Source organism: Saimiri boliviensis, chromosome 10 (genome assembly GCF_048565385.1).
Source record: "Saimiri boliviensis isolate mSaiBol1 chromosome 10, mSaiBol1.pri, whole genome shotgun sequence".
In the NCBI taxonomy this organism is placed as follows: Eukaryota; Metazoa; Chordata; class Mammalia; order Primates; family Cebidae; genus Saimiri; species Saimiri boliviensis.
In genome coordinates, this window is record NC_133458.1 from 35,989,655 (window position 1) to 36,010,603 (window position 20,949).

General features: G+C 38.0%; 1 protein-coding gene across 8 annotated transcripts in view; it reads right to left on the reverse strand.

Annotated features, from left to right (window-relative positions):
* The window catches only part of CPED1 (cadherin like and PC-esterase domain containing 1), a 310,759-nt gene that overhangs the window by 277,017 nt on the left and 12,793 nt on the right, over positions 1–20,949 (reverse strand). For 6 of the 8 annotated variants that reach the window (XM_074379153.1, XM_074379151.1, XM_074379152.1 and 3 more), the window contains one exon: positions 2,784–2,967. In XM_074379153.1, the coding sequence (XP_074235254.1) occupies positions 2,784–2,967 (184 nt within the window). Of the gene's footprint in view, positions 1–2,783; positions 2,968–16,958; positions 17,185–20,949 lie in introns of those variants that run through there. The other 2 variants (XM_074379156.1, XM_074379157.1) reach the window with 2 other exon arrangements.

A 20,949-nucleotide genomic window follows, 5' to 3' on the forward strand; every position in this document is an offset into this window, starting at 1 on the left:
AGAAAATACCTTTATATTTATTGTCCTAGGATGAAAAATACTTTCATCAAATCTGTACCTGGGTACTCAGTAACATTTGTGAGAGTATCTGTTTTGTTTTTAATGTAATATTTTCAAATTACAAGTTAGCAAATAGCAAAAAGTGCTGTGCTAAAAGGAAGTGAAACAGGGCTCCAGATTATTCTGAACTGTTTCCTCTTCTCCCAGGCCACTCAACTTGGGGAGATTTCATTTAAATCTGCTCACTGTAGTTTCATATTCTTTGTTGATGTTCACATGGCAAAAATAACCATGAAGTGAATATGTGAAACTAAAGCAAAACAAATTCTACAAGAATCACATCTCTAGGAAATATTGTTTTGGAGTAATTCAAAACATAATTTATAGATGAAATTTGTGGCATGGAAAATAGGCTGCAATAAAATTCTTTTCTTTCTATACAATAAATCGTCAATGAAATGTTAGATTACAGTCACCACTCTTTTTTTAAAAAAATTTTTCAAGTATTTGATGCACATTGTGCTCATTGTAAAAACTACAAAATCCAATGAAAAAAGCAAAAATCAATGGTCCATACTCACGAAATTGTGAAACTGCTACCCTTTCTTGGGGCCTATCCAGTAATAATACCTTCTTTTACAGAGTAAAAGAATGCCAAAAATGAGGTAGGAACTAGAGGTTTTAAAAGCTGTGGGAATGTGGGCAAAGAGAACCAAATCAGCATTTACACTGACACATTCTAGTGACATTACATAGTTATCTTGTGCCGCTGGGCCCAGCAGTTCCTTTGGCTGCCAGATTCTATTGCCTTCAGGCTGTTTTTGCACTTTCTTGCTATTTGGAAGCTGCAGAGTAATTCTCCTTTTTCTGGTAGAACTGACCCAAGGACATCAAGGGAAAGAGGAGATATAATCCATCTGCTTTGCAGCTGGAGAAAATTGAAAACTAAAATTGAATTCAAGTTGAAATGTACAGATAATCCATATTGTACCCATAGAAAGTCAGAAGCAGCACCAAAAAGGAAGGGGGATTTAGGAATTTTAAAAAATAGTAGCATGCTATCAGGGCCACTTTACGCGACTGCAGGAGCATGAGCGTGAGTCCCATGGCAGTGTGCAGTGGTTACACAGTCACCCCTTCAGCGATGGCCTGAAATATTTTCTGGCATAAAAGAAAGATTAAACATTTTATATTTTTTTCTTTATACCAATCGCTATTCTGATAAACAGGTTTCTAAATATCATTTCTGGTATTCCAGAACTCTAGACTGGTCTTAAGTAATAGAGCCAACACCAGTGAAACCGTAAGGTTTACAAAGTTTCTTTTCAGTTCAGAGCTTTCCTATTCTGTTTTATTTTTCCCATTTGCTACCAGAAGTTCAGTTCTTTAGATTTCCACACTACTCCTAGAAGGCAGTGATGGCTAAATGGCATAAACGAATGCCTGTGTCCCCATGACCCAGGCTCTGCATCTTTTAAGACCTTCTTTCTTCTCATCAAAGCAGATCTTCTGGGCTCTATTCCCTCAGAATTTCTTCTGAATAGCTCACAGTTTCATTGCCAATGTGATAAAGGATGGTCATGGCTAACCATCTCAGAAACATCTTCTCAACTGGCTTTCATTCATTCACCAGCACAAACCAGCAAGGGGACACCTAACTGGAGTTCTGTGAAGATGGCAAGATTGTTGTGAAAACTACTGTGATACCAGGATCTGACTGTTCTCCCCAAAAGGAAAAAAATGGCTGAAATCAGCAGTTAATTCAAATTGCTTCTCCTCCTCCCCTTTTAATAAATAGGAAAACAGATACATTGTACAATCATAAAGAGAAAATCTGACTTGCTTATGCTGAATGAGGGTTTTGCATCATTGTAGCACTCATAATGATAGGTAAGTGCATGATTATAGATCAAAAGAGAGACTGAAGTATCAAAGAGATAAAAAGCCAGAGCAGAGAAAGTGAGAGTTGAAATACAGGTATCATCATCTCTCTATTCCTCACATAAGGTGTAAGATGCAGGGTGAGTCACATCAGCCTGTAAAACCTCAGTTTCCTTTTCTGCAATCTGGGTTAGGAATTGGAATTAACATTTCTTAATCTTAGGATGCTTGGCAGCTACAGTGAGGGTTAAATGTGATCATGAACACAGAGTATAGCATGGAATCTGCCATAGGTAGTTGCTCAAGAAATGTTAGGTCTTATTGTTATTGCCCTTTTGACTCTCATTATTTACTCTCATTATTTACTTTCTTTGCAAATAACTTGTTTAAAAACTTGTCTTTTATTATTCTCTCCAAATGACAGAAATAAGTGTACTTGACAAGTAATGGTGCATATGATCAATATCTATACTTCTTTCCTATTTAGAGCCAATCTGTGAATCACATTTATGCTGGATTCTGGAAACAATTTCCAGCACATTCTACTTGCAGTCAGATGAAGCAGCAATTTTCTTAAAATATGAAGCAGTTTGGGTGCTGGGCAGAACACGTGTTCAGTCTCATAAACACGAATATTTTTTATGTGGCATTTAAACATGAACTATGCAACTCCAAAATGCTACAAAAATATAAACAAAATAATTTCAGGAATAAAGAGATACAGTTAAAAATAAAGAGGAAGTATAAAAAAAGAGATAAGTTCTGTATGATGTGAGAAAGTTGGTCATGGAGACATATTTGTTTTTATAAATTGTTTTAAAGGGAGATAGTAGCACATTCTAGAAAATTGTTTAACATTATATGACAAGTGACTTTGGCAGTTAACTTCTTATCATTCTGACCTTGTTCTAGTAGCCCCAGTCCAAGGCCAGCATTGAGTCTTTCTTCAGCAACGACAACCGTATAGCCATGCTGAGTAAGAAGGCGCTGGTGTAGCCGGAGCTCTGTCTTGCTGTAGAAAGGAGGTCTGTAGAGTATGGCCCTGCGGCCCTGGCTGCCAAAGAGTGTCTTCATTGATTCTTGGATCTAAAAAAGAAGGCATAAAAATTCAATATAAAAAGTAGTACATCTCCCTTGAAGGACACTGAAGGACATGATGAATGCAAATCAAGGGCTATTTGGGAAGTCATTCTGAAGTTTTTCTCTAGAAGTGAAAGACGGTTTCTCTGAAAGGCTGACAAAGACAACCTCATATGCAAGACATGAAGGTCAACTGAATTGTCCTCACTGTAACAGAAAGATGAACATTTTAGGCCATAAAATACAAAGGTCCTTGGAGGAATACTGATGTATAGAAATAATAGAGCTCAACTCTAGCTGAAAATGCAAATTAATAGCAACGCCTTTCATCTGCATTGTGCTTTTATAAAGTAGTTCTAGCTGCATTATCTTTGAATAGCTCTTTTAGGTAAACATGGTAGGGTAAACAGACTCAGAGAGGATGAGTTTTGTACAGAAAAGACATGGTCAGGAAGGGGTCAAGGTGAGAAGGAATCTCAGAGCTCTCTGCAGATAAACAATGATGCGGTTTCTCTCAATTGGGATGTAGCAAAACTGGAACCCACCTCAGTGAGGCAGAATGGGTCTTCACGTGTGAGGAGAGGAGGACTACTAAAGTATCATAATTCTAGGTTATTCCCTCAATAGTTTATTGCTTTTCATATAAATATTCCTCTTTCTTACAATGGGAATTGAAATTCTACTAACAGGGAATTTTTGAATTGACAAGAAGAAAAAAGGCTGCAATTTAATTCAGTATAAGGCATAATAGATACTGTTTTTTCCCGGAACACTTCAGATTAAGCCTTGATAAAGTACAGATGATTTTTGTTACTAGAAGGAGTGGTGAGATTGGATGGAGGTCAGTGAAAACCAGGAGAGAGGCTGAACAAGAGGAGCCAAAGGAGGGGGTGGCGAAGATGAGGGGGACTTGGTAAAAAAGCACAATTGGGAATCTAAAGTACTTGCAATGACAGCTCTGAGTCAACCTGTCCATTTTATGAATCTAAACACAATCTTTTCATATTGTGAATGACACGTTTTTCACTAATTAAATGTCTTTATTATTTCCCACACTGATACAATCAATTCTACATCTTTATCAAGGAACACAGATCATTTCAACTTATGCCCTTTCTTCTCTGGTCAGATCATTTCACACTCTTAATCATCCTCATTCCTGATCCACAGCCTGCTCCTTTATACATCACTGTACCTTCCACCTACAGTTCCTTCCTCTTTTCATTATTTCACTTGTCAAATTCCAAATCAGCTCTCAATAGTCAAGCATAATCTCTTTTGGAAATTTCCAACTGAAATGCATACTTCCATTAGAACTCATGAAAGGAAATTACATTTTTTTTAAAAAATCAGCTCCTGAACAGCCAGGCCTGCATTGTTTATGTCTCGCAAATGTTTATCCCAACATATGACATATGGTATATGGTATATGCTTAATAAATGAATGTATTTAATAAATTAATGAATCACAGCATCTATCAAAATGTTTAAAGATGCATATTGATAGAAGAAAGAAACAGAGTTAGATTGTAAATTCTCTTGACCTTTGAGGGGCAGGAACCATATCCTATTTTTTTATGGCATACAAACTATTTCTAGCTGAAAATTCATAGACAAAGCATAGAGTAGTTCAGAAGGACACAAACTCTGGATCTAAACTGCTGGGTTCAAATCATCAGCACCATTTGGGTGACTTCAGACAATAAGACAGTTAATACTTGTAAAGTGCTCAGAACAATGCCTGCCATGTAGGAGGTACCATAAGGTCTTATTTTTTAATAATAATATATCACAAAGAACAATAAGTCTGAAAAAAAAAACTGTTTCTGAGTTTGCATTCTGCCAGGCACATGCCAACATAGTTGCTTACTATGTGTGTGATGAATATAATTAAAAGGAATGGAACTCTAGTTAATCATATCTTCTATACATGGTACTTTGGGAGAACAAGGTATTTTCCTTTGTTAAACGATACTGTATTTTGTTGATGAGAAAACTATTTAAATGCAACAGTTTAAATGAAAAGTGGGACATAATTTCTCCCTAAGTGTTATAATTGTTGGCAATATGAACATATAAGGAGTACTCGAAACCAAATACACATCGAGCCTTTGGACGTAGGGGTTAGAGGGAACTGAGCAGCCTGCAGAAAGCCAAAGTAAACAAACTTTCCCCTACGTGAAAGGGGAAGACAGATGCTTCCCAGAATATCAGTGTCACTGAAGCAAACTCACTGTATCCAGAATTCTCACCTTACATTTTCCTTTGTAATCACAGGATGCTCCTCTCTATTACAGCTGGCTTAAGTACAAAAGGGATTTCACACAAGGAAGGTATACTTTTAAACTTTAAGTAGTTTTTATTTTGAAAGATACCATCCTCTCCCCCTGCCCCTGCCCCATCAAGATCAATGTAAGCAAGAACAATGCCACTCTTACTAGTATACCCTGTAGAGGGCACAGTCTAAATAAATTGTAATTATTTGCCATATTTGGTAATAAGCTTCATAGCGTAGACTGAAATTTTAACCCACATCTCAGACTATAGAGAATAAATAGGAAATGAGCTTGTCAGTAGAATTATGTTGTATTATCCTGTAATACAAACTGCTGCTGTCCTTGTCATATTTATAACACACTGTATCAGCAGAATGGCCCAATATCAAAGGGCAAGAACAGTTTTAGCTGGTCTGACAACAGGTGCACACATTGCGTATGTGAAATTAAAACGATGTGAACAATTATGTCAACCGCACCAGCAAGTGCGAGATCATCAAATGTTAATAGCAGCACTTCAAGAAATAAGAGGTTCTGATTATTCCCACAATTCCAAAGGCGGATTTTTAGTGGAGGAATACATTTAGCCTGGCCACCACTACAACAGCTTCACTTGACACTTACAACCCTGCTGGCCCAGAATTTAGAAAAGAATGAACGTCACTGAATGTTAAAACTGTGAACTCCTGAGTGTTCACCTGCTTCTCTTTCATCTTGAGAGAGCTGCAAAATATTTGCTTAGAAATCCCTTTGCTAGACCACATAGAAGTTGTTTTATAACCGGACACTTTATTTTTACTGAAAGGATGCCAAAATCTGAAAACTTTGTGCCATCTGAGATAAAGCAAAGGACAGAATGTGGTCATAAATAACTGGAAGCATTAGATGCAGCAATGTAGAGTAAAAAGAGAAGACTGGGGATCAAAAATCTGGATTTGAATTCTGGCTCCATTACTTGCTTGTTCCATCCACTGAGCTAAATTATTTAATCTGCCCACATCAGAGTTTTCTCACATATGTAATTGAAGTAACAAATCCTATTTCATGAGGTTGTACTGGGAATGAAATGAATTTTCCATATGAAAGTGTCCAACACAGTGTCTCACCAATAAATTATGTTAAATATATGTAAATAAAACTGAATAATACCAATATTATATTATAACTTTATATGCAAAATCCCATAAGCCTTTCAATTAATATGGCTTCGTCTCTGTCATAGAAAGCATTTTTGCAAGAATATGTATGATTACGTATACCTGATGTACATATTTCTCTATAGAAGTGATTATGTTTTAATGCATAATTTGTTTACTTATTACCTTTATTTGATTTTTGTTCCCTGGGCCTCCTATCTTGGAAACTTATTATGTTTATTTTCTGTCTCTCCATACCAGAATGGAAGCTAAATGAAAGCATATGTTTTTGTCCGTTTTGTTCACTTTTGCTTTCCCAGCCTAAAAACAGTACTTGATATATAAAAGACACATAATAAATATTCTTTGAATGAGTGAATGCAAACATCTTTCCCTTCAATATGTAGAAGTCTTTGTTATAAATATGGTCATGGAAGACTGGGAATAGAAAGTGGTTAGGACTTGTATTAACAAACTTATTTCAAAAGAATTATAAATAGCAGCAGGGATGACAAATATAGAGTGAAATATTTAAAGAAAATAATGAATTTACAGTAAAAAGTTGAATAAAGAGCTACATTATAAAAGTACTGTATTTGTTACTCACATTATTAAAAAATCTTTACTAAGACTTACCAAAAACCAAGATACATACCTCTTTGAAATACAATAAGGCTGAAAAATAAAACTTGTTTCTTTTTTTTCACACAGCAGAAAGATTTTTTTTTCTGGATTTATTAAAGTAGCCGTGTATTTATGACATCTTTTGATGCTCAAATACAAATCATATAGTAGACTTTGGATGTGTGTCATATATGACTAAAAGTTAAATTGCCTTCCTGGTTCAGATTTTTGGCGTTTTAGAAATACTATAGAGTCTATCATATTGAATTATGTTTTCATTTTTCCATTGTAAGAATAAAATATAGATTCTTTTTCCCATTGGTGAAATGTATGCTTATTTTAGGGAATGTAATAAATAAATGGAAGGAATTTTCTAGAATCTATAACATATACATTTTCTATTAAAAATTATCTTCTAATTGCAGGACAATTTAGGGACCACAGGTTTCTCAATATGCAAGGCGAGGCTTGAAAGAATGTTCCTCTCTAAACGAAGGTTTAGTGTACTTCTGTCTGCATCTTACAGCTAATTTAACTAAATCTCAAGCTGATGATGGGAATGCTACACATTTCTCTGAACTACTCCGTGTCTGTGCATCTTCTGACTCTACTCCCACACTGTACTTTGGGGCTATCTCCGCCCTCAACATTCAATGATAGGCAAATTCACTCACCTGTGGATTTATGCACAAATAAGAGAGATTAAAAAAGTAATAAAGTTTCCTTATCAAAAATGTATTCCTGACGGGTGCGGCGGCTCACACTTGTAATCCCAGCACTTTGGGAGGCTGAGACCAGAGGATCACTTGAGGTCAGGCACCTGGCCAACATGGTAAAACCTCATCTCTACTAAAAATAGAAAAATTAGCTGGGCATGGTGACATGCCTATAATCCCAGCTATTCTGGAGGCTGAGGCAGGAGAATCGCTTGAACCCGGGATGTAGCAGTTTCAGTGAGCCAAGATCATGCCACTGCACTCCAGTCACAGTGACAGACTGAGACTCTGTCTCAAAAAAAAAAAAAAAAAAAATCTTAAAAATTAAAAAAAAACAAATGTATTCCCAATAGAGCTATGATAAAATAGCAGCCACTTAAACAGGCATTGCCAAAATCCATTATCACCTACCCCTCAATGTAATTTTCCCACTGGCACAGTTCACAATGTATAAAATTATATATTATTTGTTTAATGGCCACCTCTCCTACTACTCTGTTCCATGAGGGCCTAGATTTGTCTGCTTTGGCCATTTTTGTGTATGCAGCTTACTGCCAGGTTCTAAATAAGAGAGAATGGATAAATAAATGAGCAAATGAGTGGATACATAAATGCCAAGTATGAGCTTATTAGTCATAAATATACACATGTCCTTTATTTTACTATTAGGTGGAAAAAAATCTACTGGAATATCTCAGTCAAGTCTTCAAAATCTGCATCTCAAGCCATAAAATATTCATGACCTCTTTATCTCCAGTGATTCTCCTCTACTTCCTTTCAAACACAGCTCTAGTGGCTGAATCTTACACATTGGGGTCCTAGAACAGCCCCTCCTCTGAAAGTATAAAATGAGATATTCCATTCTTTGATTGCACTGAAGTATTTGGCTCTTCTCATTTACTTCCAGTTTCTTAGTTCTTCAGTCATTAGTCTTTTCACCTAATCTGAATTTTCTTTCTCTTTCTTTCTTCCTTCCTTCCTTTTTTTTTTTTTTTTTTTTTAAGACGGGCTGGTTCTGTGGCATGATCTAGGCTTACTACAACTTCCGCCTCTCAGGCTCAAGCCATCCTCCCACGTCAGTCTCCCAAGTAGCTAAGACTACAGGCATATGCTACCACTTCCAGCTAATACTTCTGTAGAGATGATGTTTTTACCATGTTTCCCAGGCTGGTCTTGAACTACTGGGCTCAAGCAATCCATCTGCCTTGGCCTCCCAAAGTGCTGGGATTACAGATGTGAGCCGCTGTGCACAGCCTGAACTTTCTGCTGGCCTCCTTTTTCTTCAGCTTCTCTCTCTGCAGTTCAGATTCTATGGTACAACACTCAAACCACCCTCTATCTAATATATTAAATTTCCTTGCTCTGCTGTACTTCCTTCATAGCCACATGGCAAAACATCAAACACGAAAGAGCTTGGAATCCACAGTAAATCCTCTGCCTTTAAAGAGCTAACAGTCCATCAAGAAAATCAAACACAAACAACTAGTTATAATAAACTAGGATAAGCCTGGTAAATCAGGAGGCATAGGATACTGTGGAAACACTGAGCTGAGGGGCCTGAGGAAATCCTAGTGACCTGCCTGTCCTGCACCTGGGCTGCGATTGCTGAGAACTGCTGAAGAAAAGCACTTGCTGGGACAGATTCCGGTTGGCAAGGCCAAATCTGCCTCTGTCCTCTCTCTTTTTCTCATCATTCTTTCATTTGCCTATTTAACATTTGTGAGCATTTTCTATGTGACAGGCCTGATCTTAGGGTCTGGAAATGCAACAGTGAAGAATCCTATCGAGGTTCTAGACCTCACTGAGCTTATTGTTTAGCAAGAAGAACAATAAACCATTAATGAAATCATATAAATCCCTATGGACATAAGGGTTCTGGTTTGTTACAGAATGACCTAGGAGCTTTTTTAGATGATTTGGTGTTACTGCTTGCCTATATTGTGAATATTGTGTATGAAAGAAAACAAGTAATTAAATTAAATCAGTAATTTCTCTTCCTATCTTTTCCTTGCCTTGAAAAGTTGTCTTTTTTTCTCCCTTGAAGGGCAATCCTTGAAGGTCCCTGAAGGCCAGCAGCATGAAAGCATTCTATTGTGAGTGGCAAATAGGGTCAGATAGGCAACCAGAAATGACTGGCAATGATTATAAAAATGGAGCAATGTAATATTACTTTTTATCTTGTTAAGTAGCTAGTAGGAAACCTAAACGCGGTGAGTAGTGGAGAATTTAAAAGTGAATAACTCTATGCTGGTCTCTACAGGTAAGTCTGATTTTGAAGAACTTTAATTCAGCTTACTAAAGCCATGTCAGGGAGGAGGCAGATGAGGAAAACTGGACATAGTATAGACAGAAAAAAAGTGATTTTCTTGTTTTGTTTTCTGGATGGATGAGTACCCTCATAGAATTTCAGAAGGCCAGAATTTCACTATCTAAATTGCAATATTTTCTAAAAACTGCAAGCCACCCCTTCCACATTGCAGAAAAGCGGCTTTTAAAAAAGGAAAAGAAAATGGTTATCCGTGTTAATTTTCTGTCTCGTTGATCTAATATTGACAATGGGGTGTTAAAGTCTTCCACGATTATTTTGTGGGAGTCTAAGTCTCTTTGTTAGTCATTAAGAACTTACCTTATGCATCTGGGTGCTCCTGTATTGGGTGTGTATATATTTAGGATCGTTAGTTCTTCTTGTTGCATTGATCCTTTTACCAGTTTGTAATGTCCTTCTTTGTCTCTTTTGATCTTTGTTGCTTTAAAGTCTATTTTATCAGAGATGAGAATTGCAACTCCTGCTTTTTTTTGCTCTCCATTTGCATGGTAAATCTTCCTCCACCCCTTTATTTTGAGCCTTTGTGTATCCTTGCATGCATGATGGGTTTCCTGGATGTAGCACACCTATGGGTTTTGGCTTTTTATCCAATTTGCCAGGCTGTGTCTTTTGATTGGGGCATTTAGCCCATTTACATTTAGGGTTAATATTGTTATGTGTGAATTTGATCCTGCCATTTTGATGCTAGCTGGCTGTTTTGCCCCTTAGTTGATGCAGTTTCTTCACTGTGTTGATGCTCTTTACCATTCAGTATGTTTTTGGAGTGGCTGGTACTGATTGTTCCTTTCTATGTTTAGTGCCTCTTTCAGGAGCTCTTGTAAAGCAGGCCTGGTGGTGATGAAATCTCTGAATACTTGCTTGTTCACAAAGGATTTTATTTTTCCTTCACTTATGAAGCTTAGTTTGGCTGGATATGAAATTACGGGCTAAAAGTTCTTTTCTTTAAGGATGTTGAATATTGGCCCCCACTCTCTTCTGGCTTTTAGGGTTTCTGCTGAGAGATCTGCTGTGAGTCTGATGGGCTTCCCTTTGTGGGTAATGCAACCTTACTCTCTGGCTGCCCTTAGCATTTTCTCCTTCATTTCAACCCTGGTGAATCTGAAGATTATGTGCTTTGGGGGTGCTCTTCTTGAGGAATATCTTTCTGGTGTTCTCTGTATTTCCTGGACTTGAATGTTGCCCTGCCTTGCTAGGTTGGGGAAATTTTCCTAGATAATATACTGAAGAGTATTTTCCAGCTTGGATTCCCAGGAATTGAATTCAGACCTGGACCAAGCAAACCTAATAGACATTTACAGAATGCTCCGCCCCAAATCCACAGAATATATATTCTTCTCAGGACCACATCACACCTACTCTAAAATTGACCACATAATTTGAAGTAAATCACTCCTCAGCAAATGCAAAAGAATGGAAATCATTAACAGTCTCTTAGACCAAAGTGCAATCAAGTTAGAACTCAGAATTCAGAAACTAACTCAGAACCACACAGCTTCATGGAAAACTGAACAACTGGCTCTTGAATGTTGACTAGATAAACAATGAAATAAAGGCAGAAATAAAGATGTTCTTCAAAACCAATGAGAATGAAGACACAACATACCAGAATCTCTGGGACACATTTAAAGCAGTCTCTAGAGAAAAATATATAGCAATAAATGCTCAAATGAGAAGCAAGGAGAGATCTAAAATCGACACCCTATCATCAAAATTGAAAGAGCTAGAGGAGCAAGATCAAAAAAACTCAAAAGCTAGCAGAAGACAGGAAATAACAGATCAGAGCAGAACTGAAGGAGATATAGACACACAAAAAAAACCTTCAAAAAATCAATAAATCCAGGAGCTGGTTTTTCAAAAAGATCAACAAAATAGACAGACCACTAGCCAGATTAATAAAAAAGAAAAGACAAAATAATCAAATAGATGCAATAAAAAATGATAAAGGGGATATCACCACAGAGTCCACAGAAATTCAAAACATCATCAGAGATTATTACAAACAACTCTATGCACATTAACTAGTAAACCTGGAAGAAATGGATAAATTCCTGGACACTTGCATCCTCCCGAGCCTAAACCAGGAAGAAGTTGGGGGAAAATAGGAGAGGGACTGCGGGGGGTGAGGAGTTTGGGAGAGATAGCATGGAGATAAATGCCAGATACAGGTGATGGGGAGGAAGGCAGCACATCACACTGCTATGTGTGTACATATGCAACAATCTTGCATGTTCTTCACATGTACCCCCAAACCTAAAATGCAATCAAAAAATAAAATACAAACAAAAAAAAATAAAGAAGTCAAAACCTTGAATAGACCACTAACAAGGTCTTAAGTTGAGGCAGCAATTAAAAGCCCACCACTCAAAAAAGCCCAGGTCCAGATGGGTACACAGCTGAATTCTACCAGACATACAAAGAAGAGCTGGCACCATTCCTTCTGAAACTTTACCAAACAATCCAAAAAGAGGGAATCCTTCCCAAATCATTTTATGACACCAACATCATCCTAATACCAAAACCCAGCAGAGACTGAGAAAGAAAAGAAAACTTCAGGCCAATATCCACGATGAACATAGATGCAAAAATCTTCAATAAAATATTGGCAGACCGATTGCAACAGCACATCAAAAAACTTATCCACCATGATCAAGTAGGATTCATCCCAGGGATGCAAGGCTGGTTCAACATATGCAAATCTATAAATGTAATTCACCATATAAACAGAACCAAAGACAAAAACCACATGATTATCTCAATTGATGCAGAGAAGGCCTTTGACAAAATTCAACAGCCCTATATACTAAAACCCCTCAATAAACTAGGTATTGATGGAACGTATCTCAAAATAATAAAAGCTATTTATGACAGACCAACAGCCAATATCATATTGAATGAGCAAAAACTGGAAGCATTCCCCTTGAAATCTGGCACTAGACAAGGATGCACTCTCTCAACACTCCTATTCAATATAGTATTGGAAGTTCTAGCCAGAGAAATCAGGCAAGAAAAAAAAATAAAGTGTATTCAAATAGGAAAGGAGGAAGTCAAATTGTCTCTATTTGCAGACGACATGATTGCATATCTAGAAGACCCCATCTTCTCAGCCCAAAATCTCCTGAAACTGATAAGCAACATTAGCAAAGTCTCAGGATACAAAATCAATGTGCAAAATCACAAGCCTTCCTATACACCAATAACAGACTTAAAGAGAGCCAAATCAAGAATGATTTGCCATTCACAATTGCTACAAAGAGAATAAAATACCTAGGAGGAATACAACTAACAAAGTATGTAAAGGACCTGTTCAAGGAGAACTACAAACCACTGCTCAATGAAATAAGAGAGGACACAAAGAGATGGAGAAACATTCCATGTTCCTGGTTAGGATGAATCAATATCATCAAAATGGCCATACTGCCCAAGGTAATTTACAGATTCAATGCTATACTCATCAAGCTACCAATGACCTTCTTCACAGAACTGGAAAAAACCACCTTAAACTTCATATGGAACCAAAAGAGAGCACACATAACCAAGTCAATTCTAAGAAAAAGAACAAAGCAAGAGGCATCACACTGCTGGACTTCAAACTATACTACAAGGCTACAGGAATCAAAACAGCATGGTACTGGTACCAAAACTGAGATATAGACCAATGGAACAGAACAGAGGCCTTGGGGGCAACACAACACATCTACAACCATCTGATCTTTGATGAACATGACAAAAACAAGCAATGGGGAAAGGATTCCCTGTTTAATAAATGGTGTTGGGAAAACTGGCTAGCCACATGCAGAAAGCAGAAACTGGACCCCTTCCTGACACCTTACACTAAAATTAACTCCAGATGGATTTAAGACTTAAACATAAGACCTAACACCATAAAAACCCTAGAAGAAAGTCTAGGCAAAACCATTCAGGACACAGGCATAGGCAAGGACTTCATGACCAAAACACCAAAAGCATTGGCAATAAAAGCCAAAATAGACAAACGAGACCTAATCAAACTCCACAGCTTCTGCACACCAAAGAAACAGTCATTAGAGTGAATCAGCAACCAACAGAATGGGAAAAAATTTTTTGCAATCTACCCATCTCACACAGGGCTGATATCCAGAATCTACAAAGAACTAAAACAGATTTACAAGAAAAAAAAAAAAAAAAAAAAGCCCATTCAAAAGTGGCTAAAGGACATGAACAGACACTTTACAAAAGAAGACATACATGAGGCCAACAAACATATGAAAAAAATGCTCATCATCACTGGTCATTAGAGTAATGCAAATCAAAACTACACTGAGATACCATCTCATGCCAGTTAGAATGGCAATCATTAAAAAATCTGGAGATGACAGATGCTGGAGAAATAGGGGCACTTTTATACTGTTGGTGGGAGTGTAAATTATCTCAACCTTTGTAGAAGACAGTGTGGCGATTCCTCAAGGACCTAGAAATAGAAATTCCATTTGATGCAGCAATCCCATTACTGGGTATATACCCAAAGGATTATAAATCGTTCTACTATAAGGACACATGCACACGAATGTTCACTGTGGCACTGTTTACAATAGCAAAGACCTGGAACCAACCCAAATGCCCATTGATGTTAGACTGGACAGGGAAAATGTGGCACATATACACCATGGAATATTATGCAGCCATCAAAAATGATGAGTTTGTGTCCTTTGTAGGGACATGGATGAACCTGGAAACCATCATTCTCAGCAAACTGACACAAGAACTGAAAATCAAACACCACATGTTCTCATTCATATGTATTGAACAATGAGAACACATGGACACAGGTAGGGGAGCATCACACACTGGGGTCTGCTGGGGGGAAACAGGGGAGGGACAGCAGGGAGTGGGGAGTTGGGGAGAGATAGCATGGGGAGAAATGCCAGATATAGGTGGTGGGGAGGAAGACAGCAAATCACACTATCATGTGTGTACCTATGCAACAATCTTGCATATTCTTCACATGTACCCCAATATCTAAAATGCAATAATAAAATAAAATAAAAATGAAAGAAAATGGTGACAGTAATCTCAGTCACTAAGCATTAAGAGGAATGCCTGATACCTGCCCTACGGAGGCAATGAACCATGCAGGGTAACCCTGGGAAGACAGAGAACTGTGAGGGTATGCACAGTGAGTTCTGCGCTATGAAGCCCGATTTGGTGTAGAAAGAGCAAGGAGAAGGAGCAACAAGATGGTCAAATAACGCTATGTGTAACTGAGAAAGAGAGAGCTAAGGTACAGAGAATGAAAACATCCTAGTAGTGGGGAGAAAATTTCAGGAAAATTAATTTGTTGTGAAGACACTCAGTAAACAGAAAGGGAGTCAGTAAGCCTCGTTCTTTGAGAGTAGAGGAAGGCAGAAAAGAAGAAAAAAGAAGGACACAGCAGGACAGACCCGGACTTGGATACCCCAGGCTAGAAAATAATTAATGATAAATGCTGTAATGCCTTAGTTGCTTTAGGCCACATCTGAAATACTGACACCTCAGAGATCAATCACAATTCTTCCTTATGAGAAGATTTCCCATCAAATCTATAAAACAGTAAACATATAATCTGAAGGTAAACTCAGAATTCCTGGGTAACCTCAATGTTTAATGCCCATTCTCCTCACTCAAAGCTTTGGGGTCTTTCTGCAAAAGGTGTACAACGTAGAGCTTGTGTAACTGAAAGGAGAGAAGGAGAGAATAAAGAATGGAAGAGTACAAGTTGAAAGACAGTTAAAAAAAAAATACAACCTGAACAGTTTCACAACGCTTCAAACTCTAGCAAATGTAGAATCATGCTGGGTGTAGTTAAGCTCCAGTGCAGTTCCTTCCTTCCCCAGGCTAGCCCTTACACATAGCGTGAATCTTGGAGGTAGAAAGAAATTAAAAGCAAAACTAAGAACATAAGAAGAGCGATTTCTCCTCAAGGGTGCATCTAAGATCACCAGCTGTGACTTCTTGCCTTCCTTTGCCTCGCGTTGATTGTTGCCCACCAATCTTTAACTCCACTGGAATGCTCATTCGTGTCAACCAACGTGGAGGAAGCTATACTATTCCCCTTTTCTGCTTCTCCTCAATTTTCCTTTTTCTCTTTTCTAGCTGTTTTTAAAAGCAGTATAAAGCATCTTTTTCAGCCTTCTTTTCAAGGCTTCTTTGAGTTGCCACCCACGATGCACAGCTGTGGGTCAGCAGTTTACTATTTACTGTAACCTCACAGACATAACAGAGATCCAACTGGGATTATAAAAACAGGGAGAGCTGAGAGACGTTGGTCTTGACAGTTTCCTTCATTATATCTGTAAAAATAAGGCAGATCTTGAAAATAAGATAGAACTTGAAAGGATCGAAGAGAATATAGTTTGCTTGTTTTCTTCTTTTTGACACAATTTGATACGATTCCCTATTTTGTAGCCAATGGGAACCACTCCTAAGTGTGTCCCTCTTTAATCTCTTCTCCCTCCCTCTGCTTTCCTCTTCCTTAGACTCTTGCTCCATCCCTGTCCTCTCTTTCTCAGACACCCATATAGCGCTTAAGAGGAGGGAGAAGTTGTTTTCTTTCCATCTCCAAGCCCTGATTGCTTTTGCTGGTGTTAAAAGTAAGTGCTCTCCAGCTGACTCCGTGAGGTTCCCTATTGCCCTCTGAGTCTTACCACAGTGTCAGAAGTAGTTAAAGGATGTCTATAAAGAAGAAAATACGGAGAACTGACAATCTGCAATTATGAAATAACAAGCAGAGGACAAGGAAAGACCTTGTTCTTTTGAAAAATGTTAATATAATAGCAAGTCTCTGTCCCCGATGCCAAAACAGCAAGTTAATTCAGCAATTCAGCCTTAAAATAGTAAGTCCATACAGAGGCATTGTAGCAGAAAGGAAAGAGCACTGGGGTAATTACGACAACAATATCAATACCTAAGCATCATGCGATTGACCAAACATTTTCATAGATGCCAGAGGCTCTGAATCTGAGTTGGAGGCTTTTCCAGACACGTCGCAAGGCCGCCTGAATCTCAAGTCTCTCTGTTTCTCTCTCCAACCCCATTCATTATCAGCTGACACGAATTAAGTTCCACTTGATGAACTCCATTTTCCTCATCTGCAAATGAGCACTGACACCTTCCTTCTGCTTTTTGTGCTACTGTAAGAATTCAAAATGACTCAGTTTAGAAGAAAGCATTCAAAAATATGTAGTCCCTCAAAAATGTAAGATATTATTAAAGAAATACATCGGAAATAATTGTCAAATAACATGTTGAAAAATTAACACAATTTAAGTAAAAGTCTTTAAAATTTTAATCATACTGTTCATAAGTGTTCTGTCAAATTACAAGTAGGATATGAAAAGGTAGTATTTATATATGGGACATTAAATAATTTCAAAATAATAAATGAGCCACCATCTCTATGATTATTCTCTGCTAAAAACTCAGTATCAGAACAAACGTATCATTAGAAAAATGCATAGGAGTATGATGTCATACATACAATGAACATACTTCTTAGATTTGGGGGCTGGACCAGAAATGAGGCCATTTGTTAACTGGCCAACTAAATATGATTTCATTTGTACTTTGTTATACTGTTCTATAAATGAATTCACACATTACTGTATAAAAAGCCCTTTTAGAAACATTACATTCTCTGTTTAAGGCTGAGAAAATATATTCATCAGTGTCTGATCTTAGGGCCTTCCATGTGTTCTTCTAGAAATTCCTGAATTCTTTCATTTCCCATTTGGTTTTCATTCTCCTCTATCGACTTTCCCAATTACAAGGTGTGCTCCTCATCTTCCCACTTCCCATCCTGCCCAGCTTATGACCTCAGTGGTCTTCCTAGCTTTGCTGTCTCCTTTGCATTTCACTTCTGCACACACACAGAGCCCAGGGCTCTGCAGTGGCTCATCATGAACAAACTTGTGGCAGCTGGCCTACAATCTCTTTCTGGCACAGAGCAAACATGTCCTCCTCTGGGCAGAGTCCAGCCTAATGGAACACCTGCCGGATGTAAGGGTCGAATTCAGGCACTGAGTTGGGGATTAAGAGATTCTCCATCCACTGCCTATCCAGTCACCACACTTATACCCCCTGGAGGAGGAGGATAGGTTCTAAGCCCATTTCAACTGTTTAACATTGTCAATCCCAAGAATAGCATCTCTGGCTCCTGTCTTCTCCCCTTGGCATTCATATGAATGTATCAACCAGTTCATCTGGATTTTCCCCAGAAATCCAGGGCTTCCTTGAGCTGAATGGATGGTTAAGGGTAGATAGCCAATATACTCCATGCAGGTGACTCTGTATCTTCAGGGTGGCAAAGATCTGGTCCACTTCTTGTTGAATGAAGACCTGCAGGGTAGGGGCACATACCTGGCAAACCCAGAAAAACATTGCCTTATCCTATTCATGGAGAGACCACAGTGTTAAGAGGAATGTGGGGAAGAGGCACCACATTCCACATAAAAGAAATAGACCAAGTTTCCTTCAGCACACATTTGTGCCTGGGCATTCATTCTGTTTTCTTGCTTACTCTTAGCACCCTCATTGCTATTCACCATTCAGTCTCCGTGGCCTTCTTATCTGGTCCTTTGAGCTTACTGGCCATTACCAATGTGCAACCTTGGTATCCCTTGAGACAACCCTGGGTAACACTTTCTCCAACCTGACTGAGCTCCGAGAACCCTCCCTTTCATGCTTTACCTCGGGAGGTCCCCCACCCTACCCTGTCCACCTGTTCCTACTCACGTTGCCAGATGCTGCACAATCACACTAACATGTCATAACACAACCTCACATATTCTTTCAAAATCAACCCTGGAGGTCTCCAAATTACATATTCATTCTAGAATGTTTAAATGTCAGATGACCAACTTCTTGCTTCCACAGTGAAAAATTGGCAGGAAATGCCAATATCTAAAATCCCCAAATATAAGCAGTTTTCTAAACGAAGGAATAAGACATCATCTAATACTGATACCAACTTTTCAAGTCCCTAAACTCTCTAATCCTTTCTTTGTGGGACCAAATGTGTTCCAGAATAGCTTTTGGCTTTCTTCTGTGGCTGGCTGGAAAAGAAATTCCCTTCCTAGATTTCTAGTTTATTCTTAAATGGTCTAGCAGCAGTTCTCAGGCAGGTCTAAAGTGGAAACCATGTCTTAGATGCTCAAACAAATTGCTTTGGCGTTCTCAAGAAATCAGGAAGTGAAGACATGTTTTGAATGAAGAAAGACCTGGGTGAGGAGGTTGTTTGGGAGTTATCAGAATTTAAAAGCCAAATGGAAAGTACAAAAGAAGAATTCAGGGACTGCTGACCACCACAGAGAGCTCTATATTGAATACACAGCACAAACTTACACTAGATCTCATTCATCCATTCATTCAACATATTACATACCAGGAATTATGTAAACTTGATCTCTGCCCTGGTCCAACTGACAGTAATTTATTGGAAAGTTTTGCTTTAATGCTAGATTTCACAGGGTATGGTTACATTACTATAACTGCTTGGTTACTTTGGAAATGTGCTTAGGATTATGTGCATATTAGAGACATGATGAGACATATCTCTATTTATATCCCGGAAGAGGGGCTTCCTTTCAAGATATTATTTTATAAGAAAAATAGGAGACAATTCTAGCTTTTGAAATGTATATGTCTGACAGAATATGTTTCCACAAATACAGTTTATCTGCTCTCCAGCAAAACAAGTTTGTTTAAAGCAAACATGGTAGTATTTTAATCATTGTTTTTAAAAGAAACGTAGTACACTTACCTCCTTTCTTCCCTGTCCTCATATACGCCCCCACAGGAAAACTAACTGCCTCAAACCTATCTGCTTTTAAAATAGCTTACGTAGTTCTTGGATAAGTAGGTTTAGCTTGTATGATTGGAAGTTTCCGATGTGTTATTAATGTTTTCACTGTTTATTCAGAAGAAAAAGATAGTTCTTAAAGATAATAACACAGAGAGGAGTAAAGGGAAACATTCAAAATCACTTCTGCCCTCTGGGCGTGTCCAGTAGGGAAGGTTTACTGCTCAGTATGGAAGTCAACTTTCTGATTGATGCTTTGCTAAGGTCAGGTAGTTCCTTCACTGCTATAGAAAAGTTAATTTCCTGTTCCATTATTCCTGAAGGATTTGTGCACTTTGGCTAAATTAATACTAGATTTTCCACTAGGGAAGAAGTAGGCTTAGGGCTGTAGCTATTGGAATGCTATTCTACTTTGTATTGCTTGTTAAAGAAATAGTGAAACATCAAGAGGAAACTCAATTGTAGCAGCACAATTTTGGGCTCCTAGTGGCATTTTGAAACATAACTTTATAACTTGGCATTTATATAGCACACTATACTATGAATTTTTAATGGAAAAAAAAAGTGTTTCCAGTAATCACATTTGTGTTACATATGTGCTTCTTTTCCCAAGAGGCACCAAATGCAATGAGAATATTTTAATGATATCATTCTTTTGGATATGAAAACATATATTCCCCCATCTTTTGTAATCTCAATGTTTTTCAAAGTACTCTCAGCTAAAATGTCAAATTAGATCCCATAGCACCTCTGTGACAGGCATTTCAATCGTTGGACCACAAACTAGGAAAATAAAACCCAAATAAGTCACTGGTCCACAGTCACTCCACTCTTCGTTATTGAAACTGGGATTCCCCATTTCAGTCCCGGGTGAGTTCCCCTTCTCGTGGAAAGAGTGAATGGGTCACAGCAGGATCTGTTTCAGACACATGAACTTTTAACAGGTTGTTCTGGTGGTTTCTAGAAGTCTGCACCACCACCTCAACACCACCCACTTTTTCCTGTGTCAAAAGAAATAAGAAATATCAAGCCCCTGAAGCAATATTATTTTTTAAGTAAATTCAATTTTCTTCCCATAGTTATACATTACCATCAGGCT